The sequence below is a fragment of the Halichoeres trimaculatus genome, unplaced genomic scaffold, assembly GCF_033239565.1.
Source record: "Halichoeres trimaculatus isolate MK-OKI-2021-1 unplaced genomic scaffold, fHalTri1.1 fHalTri1_scaffold_17, whole genome shotgun sequence".
NCBI classification, from domain to species: Eukaryota; Metazoa; Chordata; class Actinopteri; order Labriformes; family Labridae; genus Halichoeres; species Halichoeres trimaculatus.
Genome location: NW_027437195.1, coordinates 10,410,532 through 10,429,682, shown reverse-complemented (window position 1 = coordinate 10,429,682; position 19,151 = coordinate 10,410,532). Strand labels below are relative to the sequence as shown.

General features: G+C 40.0%; 3 protein-coding genes across 4 annotated transcripts in view; 1 reads left to right on the top strand and 2 right to left on the bottom strand.

Annotated features, from left to right (window-relative positions):
• Positions 1 to 163: 163 nt before the first annotated feature.
• Positions 164 to 2,355, bottom strand: LOC141806777 (platelet-activating factor receptor-like). 2 transcript variants are annotated; one of them, XM_074692452.1, is made up of 2 exons: positions 2,277 to 2,355; positions 164 to 1,957 (listed from the first exon to the last, which is right to left on the bottom strand). In XM_074692452.1, the coding sequence occupies exon 2, from the start codon at positions 1,953 to 1,955 to the stop codon at positions 780 to 782; it is 1,176 nt and encodes a 391-aa protein (XP_074548553.1). In that variant the 5' UTR covers positions 1,956 to 1,957; positions 2,277 to 2,355; the 3' UTR covers positions 164 to 779. The 2 variants fall into 2 exon arrangements, with proteins under 2 accessions (XP_074548553.1, XP_074548552.1); XM_074692451.1 differs by having other exon boundaries at positions 164 to 1,961; positions 2,277 to 2,321.
• Positions 2,356 to 5,670: 3,315 nt separating this feature from the next.
• LOC141806763 (platelet-activating factor receptor-like) lies at positions 5,671 to 6,810 on the bottom strand. The gene has a single exon (XM_074692434.1). It carries the CDS (start codon positions 6,808 to 6,810, stop codon positions 5,671 to 5,673), a length of 1,140 nt encoding a protein of 379 aa, XP_074548535.1.
• Positions 6,811 to 15,580: 8,770 nt separating this feature from the next.
• The window catches only part of luzp1 (leucine zipper protein 1), a 56,445-nt gene continuing 52,874 nt past the window's right edge, over positions 15,581 to 19,151 (top strand). Inside the window, exon 1 of the mRNA XM_074691868.1 lies at positions 15,581 to 15,934. The gene's annotated coding sequence lies outside the window, so the exon portion shown is untranslated. The remainder of the gene's footprint in view (positions 15,935 to 19,151) is intronic.

The following is a 19,151-nucleotide window of genomic DNA, read 5'->3' as shown; positions in this document are numbered from 1 at the left end:
ACAAATACACTGAATACAAGCATAATTATCTCTGCTTGTTAAAAAATACCTTTTATTTTAATTTATTGAACACATTTAGTGGCAATGACACAATATTTATTTAAAAACAGCTAAATAAATCTAGTAAAAAGTGTAAAAGTGTAAGAAAAGTACAGTTCAGTGTATACACTGTGTAAAGCAGGTTTTCTATGTTGCAATGAATCTGGGGAGTTTCTACCAACAATGTGTCACAATATTGGATGCCTGAGGGAAGACGTAGCTCAAACTTTATTACTTCTGCTCCCAGTTTTCACAATACAGGTTATGACTCGTCTATGTGGTAGTTGAAACGTGACCCAACTCATGGGAAAACGTCTCATTATCACACATTTAATGCAAGATCGTACACTGAGTGTGTGTGAGCTAATGAAGAGCTCCACTCCAAACACCCTGAAAGAAACATCCAACCTTTGTTTGTATGGAATCACCAGCTTTGAGATGAGCAACACATGAGGTTATAAAACGGACTTCTACAGTGTCCTCTAGAAATGTCACATTTATATTGTGCTTCTACTTGCAAACTTCTGCTTTCAAGTGTGGGTTTGACACAGGAAAAGCAGAAAGAGTGGTGCAATTCACACCACAGTTTGTGCAGTATGTCCTTGTTAAATGTAAAACAAAGTCTGTGAAGGACTTTCATGACCCAAAACGACTGATTTCCTGTCCTGCCATCTTTGATGAGTCTCAGATTCAGTCTTTCATGTGTATATAACAAAAACACATTTTACATACAGTATAAATCAGTTCACTTCAGACTGATGACGCTCATTTGGGTGTTTCTGGCTCTGATCTCTGCTGTCCATGGAGAGCTGTGAGGTGCTCGTGTTTGAACAACCCTCTCCTTTTCCTATCTTCTTAATATGAGCCATTACGAACCTTCTAAACTTCCTTGTGGCAAAACAGTAAACCACAGGATCCAAAACGCAATTTAGGCCCATGAGAAATAAGGTAACCTGATGTGCGTCGTTGAGCACCTGGCGAGTCTTCTGGTCCCACTCCACGTGGCCCCAGCCCTCTGTGATCTGCAGCACTGCCAGTGCCCAGGGGCCTTGAATGACATGGTGAGGCAGGAAACACAGAACAAACACTCCAACCACAGCTAGCAGCATCTGGAGAGCCCTGCGTTTTACCCCTCTGGGCTTTCTAAATGAAGACGACAAGCCATGAGACCTTCTGGATGTCATTGTTGCAGACCTGAAATCTGGTGGAGGAGGGTTTTGGGAAAGAAGTACCCGTGCGATGAGGAAATTACAAACCACAACAAGAAAAAAGATGATAATGAATATTCCAATTATTGCGAAATGAGTGGCAGCCACTGTTTTCTTTTCCAAATCTGTTTGATTGTGGTATCCTTCAAAACAGCGAGTGACATTTCCATCAGTGTTGGTCCCTGGAGACGCTAGAGATGGTATTGCCATTGACGTGGTTGCCACCCAGATGATAACAGACAGAATGATCCCTCGAAGTCTGTGGTCTGAAGAAGCTGCATCCAGAGGACGAGTCACTGCCCAGTATCTGTTGACGCTGATGGCACCCAGAAAAAGGACAGAGCAGTAGGTGTTGATGAAGAACAAGGAGCCAGTCACCCGACACGTGAAGTCTGAGTAGACCCAGTTACCATGGCGTACGTAATATCCAATCCAGGGAGGAAGGGCGCACACAAAAAGGAGGTCAGCGATTGTCAGGTTTGTCATGTAGATTCTAATTTCCCCCATGGCCTTGGCGTCACGAAGGCACCGCAGGACAAACAGCACGTAGATGTTGGCAAAAAGGCCCAGGGCGAAGATGATGCTGTAGACGATTGGGAAGAGGACATAACGAAACTCAGAGTCCAGGAAGCCTGAGCTGTTACCTGCTAGACGACCCAGATCAGTGGTTCCAGTAACAGGGATGGGAGGTGTCATTGTGGCTGCCATTTCTATCTTTAAGAAACAACATTGAAAAGCAACAGTGTATTGCTCAGTTAACTTCCATTTTGGAAGGTGCAGGTTTTAGTATGATCACTCTTTGATTAATCATTCACTTCCTCACAGAAAGTTCCTAACAGAAGCTTGAGAAACGTAACATTAGTTTATGAAATCACCCAATTTTTATATAAAAATGATTCATTTATAGGTGATAGCTCACTGGTGAAATTTATTTGAAATTCCCCAAAACTTTGATTTACAAAAAAATGTATCTGATCTTCCCTGTTATGTTTTTAAAGTACAAATTTTAAGAACAAGCCATCAACTCACCAGACTGCTTTCTTTGATATCTCTCAGATGTGATCACTGTGAGTGTCTCAGTAGCTCTGAAGCTCTGGGCGTATTTCAGTTTCTTATAGTGGGAGTGCGTCAAAGGTCAAGACGAAGGAGGTATGAACATGTGTCTGTTTTTCAGAGGAAAAGCCCAGTATGATGCAACACTTCTCTCTTTCTTTTCTGTTCCTGTTAACAAGACACATCCTTCGACGATTTCAAAAAAGATCACTTTTTCACTGACTTTTGACTTTAAAGTTATACTTTTTTAACCTGGCTGTCTCATCTCAGTTTCCCTCTGCCTGTGTTGATACTTAAGGATATAGTATGTGAAACATCAACAAAAACTGTCAAACTGCTAGGAAAGGAACTATGTATATATATATATATATATATATATATATATATATATATATATATATATATATATATATATATATATATATATATATATATATATATATATATATATATAGAGATATATATATTTATATATAGATATAGATATAGATATAGATATAGATAGATAGATATAGAAATATATATATTAATCAAAACTAGCACTTAGAAAGTACAAAGTCAATTCCTTTGTTGACTGAAATCCAAATTTTGGGATCCTCCAAAAAAGTACAAAAATGTCTGGCTGCAGACCTCCACCATAAGGCTTCTACTGTATGTCTGCAGACCTCTACAGTTAGCATCTCCACAGTCAGCTCCAAAACGTGCAAAATGTTTGAAAATACAAGTGGACTGCACTTGGGGTTAAGCACTTTTACATAATCATCGAAAGTATGCAACATATTCCAGAACAAAATTGTGTGTGTACTTCCAGTTTTAAGATCTTGTTATTATATATAATTCAGCAACATCACTTAGTGATTAAATGAGAAACGATTTAAATAGATCATTTGTAATGGATATTAAATGTATTAGAAATATACTACCATAATTAGGGATGGGTATTGACCAATCAATCAACCTTTATTCATATAGCGCCAAATAATAACAAAGGTTATCTTAGGACACTGCCCAAGAACAATCACATTAATGTTTGTAAAATGTTATTTCTGTATTGGATTTTATGGAAACCAGTGTCATTATCAATTCTGCTTATTGATCTGATTCTTTATCAATTCCTCCTGTGACTTTATTGTGTACAACCGTAGTCTGGATATGAAGTGGACAATGTGGCTCCGCCTTTTACCACTGTACGGTTTTGAAGCCAAAATTTCCCTCTGGGAGGCGCCACCAGCCAGAGTCTGCACAGTAGAGGCTTTTAGGGAGTTAGAGAGAATCTGAGTGGAGCTGGGTGAGAAAAAAAATTTGCATATTTTTTTTTCTTTCAAGAGTGTAATCTCTACTTGGCTCCCCTTCCTGATAAATTTTACAAACCACAGAAAAAAAAATACACAAGAACATCAGCTATCAATCATCGTTGAACCCTGAAGTAAGACCTTGTTTTTAACCTCTAATAACTAATGAAAACAAAAGTTTTCAGGAAAAAAAAGAGGAATTGAATACAAGGCAGCTTATTAATATTTTCCAATCACCACAACAATTGCATGTGAGAAACATTTTTATGGGGGTGTATTTATTCTTCAAAGTTTGACCACAGCCCATCTGGAATGGCTGAGTAGATGGATTTTCTGATATATACTGCAGCTTGCCACCAGAGGGAGCGGTTCTTGTGGCGACCTCCAGCCAAGCAGGATGATGTCCTTTTTTTGTACAATCCATGTGTACAACAATAAGGCTTGACAGGTTTTCTGTGTCAACAACATTTTATTGAGTTTATAATTGAATAAATATGAAATTGGTCACAGGATCTGGATATCTCTGGGGGTACATTAGAAAGAATAAATGATCTTTGTAAACTATTTGGTCCTTTGTGGTAAAGTGAAACCAAGCTTTCAATCACTTCAATCTCTATGCCGTTGTCATGGAAATTCTGCTGCTGAATGATAAGTGTATTTGCCATGTGACACATCATGTGACTTCAATGTAAGGTCTGGCCACTCTGGCATGATGTTAAGTATCGACAAGGGAGCCATTGAGCATAAAGGCTAATGATATCTCTGGATTGAACCATTTCTGATTGATTCCTAACAAGATTCGGTTATTGATATACACCCCTAATCAAAACAGAAATTTCCATCTCAACAGGAAAGAAAAACATTTAAATTTTGTAGTATGATGTTACTACCTTAGTCTTGTTTTATTCTTAGACAGAACTAAAATATGGTCTGAAATAACTGTACTTTTGCTGTTTGGCTAACTTTTTCATAGTAGTTCCATAAACACACACACACACACACACACACACACACACACACACACACACACACACACACACACAGCCGTCACATTCTGGATACTCTGTGGGGTTCAAATATTTGGCACACAGGGCAGAAGTACAGGTTGGAGCATGTTGTTTAGTGATCAACAGCAGACGTTAAACTTCACAAAGTCAAGGAGTGATGGATCAAAGAAAGGAAAAATGAATAAAAACAAGTATTTTCCCTTTAAAAAACAAAGATTAAGTTAAACATGCTTAACTTTACAATGCAGCAGTCTTTCATTACTGCTTGTTTCAGTTAACAATTTCTTCTTACAACCAAAACAAAAGTCATTGTCTTAAAGTCTCCCACAAGCATGTGGAAAACTGAGCCTCTTTTCTTGATTTGCTGCAGCAGAATAGTCCATTTTTTGATGAGCTAAATAAAATCATCAGTGGGTCTTAACCTGAGTGAGGAAGTCATCTGGCCATCTGTTGAAATCCTTAAAATTGCAGTCTTCTTTGGTATTACAAATTGGGTGACAACACTTGGTCTGCTGAAAGTACAAAGGAAATGACCCACCTTTGGAGTCCAACTGTGTGCCAGAGGGCAAATGTGTGCAGTTTTATGATTATTATGTTTTTGCCCCATTAGTAAAAGAAAGAATACATGATTTTAAAAAATGAGGAAATAATGACACTTAGACCTCCAAGTAATACTTCATTTCGCACCATTCTATACAATAAAAAGCTTTTTACAAAATGTTTAAGAACTTTGTTCTTTCTTTTAAACAAAAAAAAGGGGGAGCCCAGTGTTGTAACTTGTCTGACGGCACAGGATAAAACTTGTCCAGGCAGAAAATCATGATGTCTTGTGAGGGCGTAAAAAAAACATTATCAGATATATTTCTCTCTGATGTGATCTTGTGGTAGGAGCTTAAAATCACTAAAGACAGAGATGGCTCAGCTAAAATTGTGTTAGATATCCCACAAAAAAGAAAAAAAACTTAGAGAAAAGGTTTCAGTCCCTCATTTCTTCAGCAGCAACATAAACAGTGAAGTTCCAAACTCAAGTAACAAATATCTACATTTTATACAAATAAGTCAAGTTCATTTTTAGCTTTTAGTGTTACCCTGGAGTCTCTGGCTCTGATCCCTGCTGTCCATGAAGAGCTGTGACGTCTCCGAGCACCCAAATATCTGTTTCAACTTCCACATGTGAGCCATTATGAACCCTCTAAACTTCTTGGTGGCAAAATAATAAACCACAGGATCCAAAATGCAGTTGAGGTTCATAAGGATCAAGGTGATCTGATGTGCATCACTGAGCGCCTGTCGTGTCTTCTGGTCCCACTCCACGTGGCCCCAGCCCTCTTTGATCTGCAGCACTGCCAGTGCCCAGGGGCCTTGAATGACATGGTGAGGCAGGAAACACAGAACAAACACTCCAACTACAGCTAGCAGCATCTGGAGAGCCCTGCGTTTAACACTCGGGAGCCTCTTCATGGTAAAGCAATTGGAGTTATTGGATTTTTCAGAGATGGTCTTGGCTGACCGGTGTCCTGAGTGAGAAGGACTTCCAGAAAGCAATGCTCGCACGATGAGGATATTACAAACCACAACAAGAAAAAAGATGACAATAAATATTCCAATGATGGCGAAATGAGTGGCAGCCACTGTTTTCTTTTCAAAATCAGTTTGATTCTGGTATCCTTCAAAACAGTGAACAAGTTTCATGTCCGTGTTGGTCCCTGGAGAGACTAGGGATGGTATTGCCATTGACGTGGTCGCCACCCAGATGATAACAGACAGAATGATCCCTCGACATCTGCTGTCTGAAGAGGCTGCATCCAGAGGACGAGTCACTGCCCAGTATCTGTTGACGCTGATGGCGCCCAGAAAAAGGACAGAGCAGTAGGTATTGATGAAGAACAAGGAGCCGGTCACCCGGCACATGAAGTCTGAGTAGACCCAGTTACCATGGCGTACGTAATATCCAATCCAGGGAGGAAGGGCGCACACAAAAAGGAGGTCAGCGATTGTCAGGTTTGTCATGTAGATTCGTATTTCCTCCATGGCCTTGGCGTCCCGTAGGCAGCCAAGGAAGAACAGCACGTAGATGTTGGCAAAAAGGCCCAGGATGAAGATGATGCTGTAGACAATTGGGAAGAGGACATAACGAAACTCAGAGTCCAAGAAGATTGAGCTGTTGTCTAGTGGAGAACCAAGAGCAGAGGTTCCTGTTGACGGCAGCATTTCTGTTTGAGGGAGACAAAACAACACATCAGAGAAAAAACAGACGAGGTCTGAGCGACGTTTTTAAAAAGTATCCAGTCTAACTCACATTGAAACAGAAGCCTCTTCAGACCTGCACTCAGGTCTGATCATTTGAAAGTTTTAGACTAGATAGAGGACATATTCGTGCACTCAGATTAGCTTTGTTTTATATGCTTGTCTTTCTTTGAAATAATTTTACAATTTTACAAAAGAAATAGTAGCTTTCTACTCACCAGACTGCGTCCTTTGCTCTGAAGTCTTCCAGGGTGTGAATCTTTCAGTGAGTCAGTTGCTCTGAAGTTCAGTTCACCTTCCAGATGTAGGCGTGTCAGTCTGTCTAAGTGGGGGTGCCTCTCTTAAAAAAGGTGTCGTCTTCATGGGAAAAACCCAACATGATGCAACATGCACATTGTGGACCTGGGCCACATGTTCCCAGTTAGGATTCCACTGTTAAAGCGAAAGCAGCTGAACTCTCACGAGAGATCAAATACACTGGACGTTTACAATAAACGCTCCTGTTCACAGAAATGTGGTCTGAGCTGACTCAGTTCCTGTAAAGCAATAAAACCGAACAACAATGGCCTGTATCCCTAATAAAAGTGGTGTCCGTTTCTTGGGAATCAGGCCTTGTTTACAGTAAAATCACCATAGCTAGTTTTGAAGTGAAAATTTGATTTTTAAAAGAGTAGATTAAAAGAAATCACAACAGATGCAATATTTTAACTGAAAACACTTTATTTGAACAATGCTTGATTTGAGCTATGGTTTTCCAACACCAGATTATATGAGTCCACTGATAACTCTGAGACTGTCAGAACTGAATGAAGAAGTTTCTGTCTGATAATTATGTCTTAGTGAGGGTATACAAAGGCACACAGCCCAAGAAAAACAAAACATATCAGAATCATATCCTAATGTCAAAAAGTTCCCTCCCAATGTTTTTCTGTCATGTTATCACAACATTTGGACCTAGAAAAGCACTCAGAGAGCGCAGACCTCCACCAAGTATATTATGATTGTCACTAACACTTTAGTCCTTCTTTAATGTTATACTCCCTTTCAGTAGACTGTCTGCTACAATTTGGTGTTAGTTGCAGTTTTGTACAATAATTTGTTTCCTGACAGCGTTGAAAATTATGACCCAGTACATATTTCATATTTCAGATCTTAGTATCCAGAATATTGCCAGGGTCTGGATCGTACTTTTACATCTGTCAGAAATTATGGTGACCTTGTCTTGTATTGTTTTGCAAAGCAATCCGACCATTTATCGTGGAGTTATATACACATAAGGGGAAAACGGCCCTATCTCACAATGATAAAGAATCCTTTAAAAACGTCCTGGATTCAGATGGTGATCCAGATCACCTCCAAAATTTAATGACTTCTTCCTTATCCCATTTTGAACATTTCCTGAAAATTTCATCAAGATCCATTTGTTCTTTTGAGTTATGTTGTTCACAGACAAACAAACAGACAAACTCCTACCCAAAAACATAACCTCCTTAGCAGAGTGAATTATGACATTGTAGAGTGATACTCTTTTCTCTAGTAGTAATAATAGTTTACTATGTTTCTTGCTGAACTGTTTACAGCATATTTTTATACTTAACAGAGATAATGTCCGAGCCACATGCACTATGTACACGTTTATTATAGTACGGAGGTGGCCAACCAGTCAGAGACCAAGAGCTGCAAAAAATACACTGCTACTACAAAAAGCCACATCATACAGGTGGTCTTAGGCTTCGTTAACACGCAGCCTCGTAGTTAATTTTTTTTTCAAGTTATTGTTTTGGGCTTTTCATCCCTTTAATGTGATAGGAGAAGAAAGTGGATGGAATAGGAAAGGGGAAAGAGTGGGGAGTGCCAGGTGGGAAACAGGCCACAGGCTGGACTCAGACCCTCATGGTGGCGCGACCTAGACCACTAGGCCATCTGCGCCCCTTAGCCAGGTATTTTCAAAAATAAATCCCCTCCATTGATTTTTGAAAAGACTTTCATCTTCACTTTGGCAGGAGTTTTAGAAAACATTGTTTATATTTACATTAAACTGTATTTTAGTGTGGATGATAGGCCTAAATGTATAAAAATATATGTGATTTCCCTGATACACAGACACACAAGTATTGAACTATACTGATTCCAATGGTATCAATAAATATCAATAATTTAGATTGATCTGCACATCACCACTCATATCAATGAAATGATTGATTGAAGAGCCACACACTGTCAGGCAAAGAGCCACATGAGGCTTGGGAGCCACAGGTTGGCCACCCCTGTTATAGTGTATAACCCACAGCACTAAATAACAGCATAATCTCACAATGTCTTAACCCAAGCATGAAGTTTGATGTAACTAGAGGATGTCGGTGAGCCAGACAGAACAAAATGTTTCAGTAAAATAAACAAAACGTTGTCATGTTGTCAACATGTATGAGTTTTTCCACATTTTGTGACGGCATGATGAACTTTACCGTTGCTGTATTTCTGAGTTTATAAAAAACATGACATACCGACTTTAGAGCACAGGTCCTGGTTAAAAATGACACCTTTGCTTTTGGCTGAGGGTTTCACATGTTTTGACAAGGTGCCCAGACTATCAATGGTAGGCTTTATTTGCTGGGGGGCAAAAACAATTATCTAAGTTTGATTTCATTAAGTTGTTAATAGTTGTCTGAAATTGATTATTTTAATTCATCTAGACAGCTGGAGAGGGATTTGATGTTTGGATGACCTTCATGTTTAATTGGACTTTGAAGTTGTGTGTCATGGACATAGCAGTGACAGTGGACATTATATTTGCCAATAAGATTACTGGGGGCATTTAAATTATCAGTCACAAACAGACAACAAAAATTGTCCAGACGAAGTACAGATTCGCTTAAAATAAAATTGAGCATATTAGTTGTTTTTAATACAATCCAGCACATGCTCAAATTTTTTTAAAGGGGCACTGCTCTATTTTTTGCTTAAAATTAAACAAAATATTTAGCATTCAGACCCCATATCTCTACATTAAGTTAAAACACTAAATGGAGTGTGTTTAGTTGTAACGCTTGTCTATTAATTTACGAGTATTTAAAACTAAAGCAAAAGTGTACACAATAATCAACTGACCCTAAAGAAGGCTACAATTGTTGCTCTCTTTCTCCCTCTCAAATTCATAGAGGACAGGGAAAAGATTCAAGCTTAACTGATGCTAACTGTGGCTCAACAACAGCTGTGGCAGGTGTGCAGTAATGCATTTTACCCACAAGGTGGAGTAAGAGGTTAGCATAAAGAGATAGGAAGCTCTTTTAAACAAATGGTGCCAAACTGTGAACATACATTAATGAATGAACTGCATGAACCACCACTTTCAATTTTAGTGTCGCTCAAAGCAGCAGTTGACCCCCTCTTCAGTAGAAAACATTTAATTCCAGCTCAAACATACAAGCACACAACACGCTCTCCTCTCTCTGGTGCCACAGTGTAATTCCTAGATTAAGGTTAACGAGCCTCCCCAACCTTATTGCTGTTATTATGGCTTGGCGCGGGAACAAGAGAGCAGAGCTTTTTGGTGGTTGTGCCCTGCATGACTGCCAGACATGCTGTGCCATTGCTGGGTATACAAGCCTACACTGTTGAAGAAAAAAAATCTTTTCACGATACATCTTGATGCTCGTGGTTTGGGTGTGGATTGAAAAGATTCCACAGCAAGTGGGAGAGATTTGTCTTGGTCGTGAAATGGAAAGCAGCTAATGTGAGATGTGGTTTGGGTCAGAGAATGGCATTAGATACAGTTTAGGCTGATTTTACATACTTCAACAACAACAACAAGTGAAATTTAGTCATAATTACAGTTTTCAGACATATCTTAACTCAAAAACACAAATTACTTTAACCAGAAGTCATGTGACCTGAAATGATGACTTTGATGAATATATTGTAGCATTCTTCTCAGCATGCTTTGTTTGAGGTTTTAACCCCACTGAGAATTCCTTCTTGTGGTTCAGAGAAAATACGATTAATTTGAGTGCAAGATGTGTCTTTAAATACTTGTTAAAGAAATACTTTGACATTTAGACACTTCATTTACTCATTATTTAAAGTGGGGTTTGATACCACTCTTTTGTGAAACCGAGGAACAGCTAGCATGTCTATGTCAAAAGCTAAAAAAAATGTTGTTTGCTTTTGTAGGTTTTTATCAAATCTTTGATCATCTGATAAAAACATATAGCATACAACTACCAACATTTTAAATTAGCAGTTTCCTGTAGCATTTATTTATTTATTTATATTTGGAATTTTGTTGACTTCATGAGGACTGTGACCCACCAAAAGTTTATGTGCCTGACAATACTCCAATCAGGGAAATGAAATTTTTCAAGGGCAAAACTTACAGTTTGATGGAATTTTAAACTGCAGTAGCCTATACATTGCCCACTTGGGGGCGGCAGAAAAAGCTATAAACACAAAACTGACATACAATTTTTGGTCCCTATGAATTGTAAGCAAACAGTTGTTAAACTGGAAATATAAAGTAACATTATCATTCTCTTGGAATCTTATAACTGCCTGTTGAACGTAAGTCCTAAAATTAACTCTAATTTATTTTCTTTTTTCCCCTACGAACTCCTGGGGGACAGATCTGGCCTTTTAGCAGCTAAATGTTCCATTATGTTTACCAGCTCACCGCTAACTGTGTCTGTCTGTTGGTTGTTTGTTGCTGGGAAGGAAGCGTGCCATTTGTTTTTAGAACTTTGTGCTGAAAACAGCTGTCCGCGTGTGACCAAAAACAATGCTCCTAAGAGCACTGGTGTTCAGAGTTAACTAGAACCTGCAAGCTGCATGTAGATAACTATTTATTTATTTATTTTAATATGCTAAGTTAACCTTGATTTCTAAAGGTTTTTTTTAAGATTGCATTTTTAAGGGAGGCTGTAAGAGAAACCAGCTGGCTGTGTTTAACAGAGAAGTTTGACTTGAGATGGTCCTGTGTTGCACAGGCAACAGTGATATGCTTCATATAATCTTCCATAAGCAGCACACCTGCCTCTTGCTCCCACCTGCTTCATTCTTTTCTCTGCGCTGCTTCCGACGAACAAAACACAGATAAATTGAAACAACTGATACAGACTCATGCAGGTGATCCCTAATGTTCTGTGCTGCTGCACACATCGGTCTTCCACCCAAGGAGTGGGTGTACTTTCAGTGCAGGTGTGCAGAGACATGGATAGGGAACACTGCCAGGACCTCAGTTTTTTATGAGATATAGCTACCTAACACCCTTGAAGAGCTGTATAGTCAAAAGTCAGAGTCAAGCATTCCTCTCAGAGGCAGGAAGGGAGGGCGCTGCCTGTGTGGAGCTTCCTTGTTCCATTAACACCTTTTCACAGTTGTTCCTTCACCTCACCGTGATCCATGGCACCAGTGTTACATCTAAAACACTTCTGAGGTTGTGGCGAAATATTCAGGCCACTTGTGAGGAACAGGAAGGAAGCGGAAGGCCCAGGACTGATAAATGGGTCGTGTTTAGCTGCACGTCTTGCCTGGCAGAGGGTTCCTGGCAGAGCAGAGAGAGCTGGTCTCTCTCTCAGGCAGATTTACTGCATGCCAGAGGCTGAGGTTTGAGGAATGTCCCCCTGCAGTGAGAAAAAGAGGGCCAGGGGAGGGTGAGTGAGACAGGCTGAGACATCTGTACTTCAAGATTATATGGGACCTGACAGTAGGACAAGATTTTTTTTTAAGTATCAAAGGATTTCAAGCTCCTTCCCTCCCTCATGGGATATTCAGAGTTTCCCAAATAAAGACATAACAGCTTTAAGCATCAGAACTCAGAGAGAGGTGCTGGGTTAAGAAATTTGAAGTCACATGACTTTATTGTACAAGTGAGGGACTGTTTTGATGTTGGTTTACTCATTGAAGCATCAGTGCATGATGGCTCAGGATAAGTGCATGTTTCCCCTCATGATGAGCTGCCCCACATTTGGATCCATCAGTGTTACATCTGTTTAAACACTGGCTATAACCCACTCTGAGAGGGCAGCGAATTAAGCACATTAATCCTTATCCTTGCTGTAAAAAGGACATAAAGTAGGAAAGCTCCAGTATAAGCCATATTGTGGAATTAAATCCTCCCACTCTGCTCTAAATTTATTTTTACATGCTCATTTTGTCCTCAAAAGAATATTATCAGGTGACGAGTGACCTGATCTTTGCACCCTGTGCCATTGGCTGCCTGAATTTTGTAATCTACGCAGGATTATTAGAGATTAGTCTGCAGCAAGTCGCTCAGATAAGATAAAATACCTAAAAATGTGGAGTACAAACAGCTAAATCCCATTGGCTTCCTTTAGAGTCAGTGGGGAAATTTCATTACATTTGGTGCTGTTCATGCAATAAATTCTTATTGGAACAAACAAGTTGATGTTGCTGGGTGGTGAAGGATGTTTGCGATTAGGAAGGATGTTGGCTTGAACACTTCTCTTCCTGAATCAGCTGGCCTGTGTGTGCTGCAGGAGATTAAATTCCCTGCAACTCTGTGTTCATGCATGAGAAAAAAATCAGTCTGTACTGTGCATTTGCATTAATTTGACATATAAGGGAAAATTCCCTAAATGTCAGAAACTTGTCAGTGCAGGAGCCAAACCACACAAGATGTATGACACAAATCCTCATAAAACAGAGGCATTCTCCATGCTTGTCTTTACATATATGTCATCTCACTGTTTCTAAAGCCCTGATGGGATTTTCTTTTCATGCTTTGCTCTTCATAGATTACAATTTTTAATGTCTAAAGCAGAGCAGTAGCTCTAAAATATAAGAAGAAAAATAATCCAGTATTCTGCCGCTCTAAAGCTGTTCCTGACACCGTGCATTTATCATATAAAACAGATTAACAAAAGAAATAAAAGCAGACATATACAGCATTTGTTAAAAGATTACATTTGTCTACATTTTGCTGTGGTGTTTAGGTGTCTGGGCTTGTCTGGTAATGCTTTTACCTTGCAGCAGCCCTAGAAAGGATTTCATATCTCTTTGTTTGCTTCATATCTTTGGCCTTTCTCCTCACCTGAAGAGAGCAACACCGTAACATTATTTATACCTCGCCCAGCTCATTATATCTGATAATGTGATTAGAGAAGGGAAGCCTTTTTATAAGGGAGGGATGTGTAATGGAAACAACAAAACACAGTCATGGTAAATGATAAATGTGAGGCTTTCTTTTCACAACCAATCAGTGGAAGCCCTCTGCTTGACCGAGAAGCAAAACCATACTGTCACTTTTGACAGATTTTGTTACTGATAAGTGTCCTAAAATGAAAATACTACTTTTGCCCTCCTCTGTTGCTGAATAAGTTACACAACAATCAGCATAAACTGCTCAAAAGATACAAACACCTCACTGTGAGACGGGCTGTGCGTGGGCCAGACCTCACCTGGTTGGCTCGCTGCCTATCACATACAAACTGTAAGTGTACTTTTTATTAGCCAACTGAACTTTTTTGTCACACATAGCAAGACAATAAACTCACAGACAAGAATTTATAGCCCCATGCAGCAACTCATAGAGAAACAATACACCTCTGTTATAGTTATCACTCTGAATGGCTGCAGTGTGATTAAGCAAAGTATATTACATAACTTAAAGCAAGATAGATTTTCGAAACCAGGTGAAGTGATAGCAGAGAGGCTTCCCTGTGTGACAGCTCAGATTGATCTATGTGTCTGTCTTGAAGGTCAACCTGTCTGAGCTGCACCCGGTTTAAAATCATCCAAAGGAAACGATATAATGTGTCATGCTGCTTCGAGACTCAGTAGCTCCACAACATGGGTGATAGGATGACATGTGTGTATTTTTACTACATATAGCATATTCTTGCCCCAACCATCATTTGGTTTTCTATACAGTGCTAAAGCACATTTTCTCAATCAGAGAACAATCAGTTGTTCTTAAAGGACTGAGAAATTGCAAACCAGTGCAGGAAAAGGACGGCAACAGATGAAGAGCCAAGGAAGCCATTATTTGAGAAAAGGTCAGTGTTGACAATCAAAAACAGGCAGTAAATGTATAAATGTGGTTTATTCTAGTAAACAGAGGCATTCCACATTCCTGTGTAAACCACTAGGCTGATCACAGTGATAGTGACATCTATGGAGCAAGAGAGTGTGTGTAATTTTTTTATGCACAAAATCAAGTCAGTAGATAGCCCTGTTTGAATTTTAATCTACCTTTATTAAATTCCAGTGATCATTACTGAATACTGAGCACTTTTGTAGTGGCCTGCTTGCTGTTGCTGGGTCTTTTTATGTCCATTACTGTGCATATAAACAATACAATGATGGATCAAAATGTCAATGATGGAAACTAATTTACTGAAATACAAATATGTTTTGTTTGCTTTTATTTCTAGTGTAACAGTTTGTGATAGAAATGTGAAAAACTCTGTGATACTACCTTCCTAATTTAATTCTTGTATCAATACTTCAACTGATGATTGAACAAGCAATATCAATGATACACAGTGATATATAACTTTGTTCATAGTGTTTAATAGACTAAGTAAGTAATTGAATAACACTGGAGACTAATGTTTGAACAGTTCTGATACTGTGCAGTTAATGTAAAACGATATAGATGTGTGGTGTTTGGAGAGATGCTTCAGTCTGGATCCATTCCTCCCTACCGGACAGACTTGCGTAAAATGTTTTATGGGGGAGAGAGGCGGGACCTCACAGCCGGGAAGGGCGTTCTCTTTGCGGTCAGACCGGGCAGAGTCATCCCGAGGGGTGGGTCCTCCGGCAGCAGAGAAGGAAAACCCACCTTTTTTCATTGTTAAGGACGCGCTGGAATGTGATGGTTTGATCTCCAGCGGGCCAGGGAGGGGAATATCCGAGAGGAAAGGACCAAGGAAAGTGTTTTCCGAAGCGGGGGGAACCAAAAATCATACCCCCCTCTGTCGTCTCCAACTCTCTGCTCGTATGAGAGAATATATGGATGAACTTGTCCTCGCCGCGTCGGAAGCAGCGAGTCCGACCGTCCGCATGAACTAAAGCCGTGTGGAGTTGTGGATTTACCGTGGCGTTTTCCTGACCCGGCGGTGGACCAGATAAGGTAAAGTTCGAGTCTTGGTGTTACAGTTTGTGTTGAACTGACGAGAGAACATGAGTCTCAAATCTAAGACAGCGGCTTCCTGAGTTAGACCCAATCAGTCGGGACTGCAGAAGTCCGAACTGCGGCAAGTTTTTCAACCCTCCTCCTCCTCCTCCTCGTTGCCCTCCTCTGCTCGTTTTGTAGCCAAAATGAAGCATCCAGGACAGAGGCGAACCTCAGGTGGTTTAACTGTAGCTTTGAACAGAATAAATAGTCATTTTATGTGAATACATAGCAGCTTTATGGTGTTTCGTTTATTTGGCGTTACTGTTGTTTGATGTTTGAGATTATGTTGCGTCTACGCACTTAATAAACGCCAGCCGTCCTCATACAGGCTACTGCAGAACAAGCTGTGTTTTAGTACTCCAGGGTGATACATTGCACTACCAGTGTTTGCTGCTTGTCTTCAGTACTGCTACACTTAACGTTACATGTCATGTTACGAATATTACGAATTTCGACACATGTAACATGTTTATCAAGCTGTAATTCCCCTATTTCTTAAACTGACGTGGAATGCTTTGGTCATTCATTTCGCATGAAGTCAAAATGTTTCAGTTTCTTTGTTGACATGCAGTGTCTGTCACATGAGCCAGCATATGAAGAGTTTGTACCAGACAGGGGTACAACAGAGAATCATGAAACCAGTTACTGTTTTTTCAGCACTTGGGATAACAAAGCAGATTAAGACTACATGATAGTGCTGGTATTGTGGTTATAACACGGTGAAGCTTACCAGAAGGGCCTTAAATTTTCTAAAAGCTGTCTTATTCAGACTTTTCCTTGGAAACACAAGTGAGCACAAGAGTTACCATAAGGACTTGCACTTCCAGGGGAATACCGGCAGTCTGGTTTGGGACATACACCAGCCAGTGAAAGGATTTTCCCGTGATTTAACATCAGGAAGGAACACTGAACACCGCCTGTATTTAGGTCTTTAATCCGCTGAATAAGTCCACTGTTGGTTAACCCATTTTGGAAGCAGCTGGGAGACATTGTGAACTAGCAGGGGATAGAGGAGTTGTGCACATGCTCCTGTGTTCAGTGTTCTGCATTTTGATTGGGGAAACAATAAGTGTAACAGAAAACGAGCTAAACAGACCTTAGTTTTCATTGGATAAATGATCATTTATAGACATTATAGAGGAAACATGCCAAATAGTGTCATGTTTAAGCTTTTAAACTGAAAGATAGATGTGTATGAATATAATATGAATATTTGGGATTTGTAGTGTTTGATACAAGAAAACTTGCAATTTGATAATGCCATTCACTACTCTGGAAAGTTTTTATTTTTTGATTCCTTCTGATATCAACATATTAGTAGCTGATAGCAAGTTTGTCACTGTCACATAAATTATTAAAGCTCCTTTAAGAGGTTTTTCATTAGTTATAAAACAGACTAAAAGTAAACACTAAGGCCTCTTGATGACTTGCAAACGCAAACCAGACAAAAAGAATTGAGATTGTTTGTGTTTGTAATGAAGTTTTTAATGTCTTTGACTGCTTCCATGGGTTACATGTCAAACCTGATTTATAGTTCACAACAGAAACAGCCTGTTTTGACATTTTTGACAGCAAATATTGACATCGAGTGGGTCATGATACAGTTAGGATGAAATGGTTCTGACAGGTAAGATCTACCACCTTGTCGATTGGGCGGCACCAAAGTGGACACATTGAGAAAGTTTCTTATAAGCGCTTTAACCAAGAGTCAGAGGGGCTCAATAACATAGACATCAGTATTGGATCAGGTCTGCCAAATGAAATGAAGTTGACATGTTGAAGACCAAAACTGCCAGATGTCGCAGACCCACCTAAATGATAATGAATAGTTCAACAGGCTGTGTATTTTCTTTTTGAACATGCGTTTATTTGTGTTTCGTTTCATTGGGTGCGCTGTGTTTTACTACACATGCTCCAATCTAAGGTGGCAGAGCCTGAACAGTAGGTGCCCTGTGCTGCCTCACCCCAACAGCAGTTGAGCAGTGTGTGCATGCGTCAACAGCAGAGAAAGGTAGTTGTAGTGGTGGAGCACTAATCTGCCAGGTGGGGCTCGTAAAGAGTGCAGAGCACAGAGAGGGAAAGAGAGATGGAGGGGACCTGCCTTGACCTGTTTCAGACATGAAGGAGACAAAAAAAGTCACTGATGTCTTTCCAGTAAGGCTCACCCTCCCAGCCAGCTGTAGATCACACCAGCTGAGCCGAGCCACCAGTTTGTGCTACTGTAAACCCACTCCCCCTCCTGGACTCCACACAGGCACTTGCACGGTACCTTCTCATGGTGGTATGTGTGTGAAAATGGTTTTCTTTGGTATTTCTGAGGGTATTATGACACCACATGTGGAGAGAATGTCTGTATTTGATGCTGTCAGTTTGGAAATGTTGGGAAGGGAAAATTAAATGAGAGTAGCAGCAGAATGAGGAGTGAGATGTCTGAGTTTTCCCTGATTGCTGTTGATCCATGGTTTTATAGTCTTGGTTGCATTGGCTAACAGGGCGGATAATTCCCAGCGGATGCCTCCTCTGACTTTAATCTCAGTAACTGAACATTATTGCTCACTCAGATGATAGTTGTTAATGTTGACACTGTAGGAGTGCCACCTCCGCAACCAGCACTTGTTTGAAGATCGAGCGATCATGACGCTAACAAGTGAAAGTTACACTGAGTCAAAGTTTGCACTGTGAGTTAAAACTGTCATGAAAACTAATAATCTTGCCCATCTCTCATGTTTTATGACACGGCAATGCCTCGCATGATTGGTTTTCCACTCCACAGAACGCCTGGACTGCCCCATGAAACTGCCTGCACTGCTTCGGGTGAAACCGAAAACTGATCATTATGGGTGTCCAATAAGGGTAATTATCAGACTAAGCACTGGACCTGGGGATTACAAAGTGGCTAAATGGCTGTTCTGGGGATTAAATTAAAATATAGAGGTTTTCTGCCTGGGAGAATCAAACCGCCCAGCCATGTTGAACCCAGCCTGTCAGTGGTAGTGTTACTGCCACTTGGCATATCAAGGTTAATGTGCAGAGCCCCTGCTGTTAGTTTAGCACCGTCACATCAGTGTGGAATTACAGGACATGGATACTGAAGTTGTGTGTTGCAAGTGCATGGGAATCTGAGTAAATGTTATTGCTAAGTAGGGCTGAAATGCATATTAAGAAATTGCCT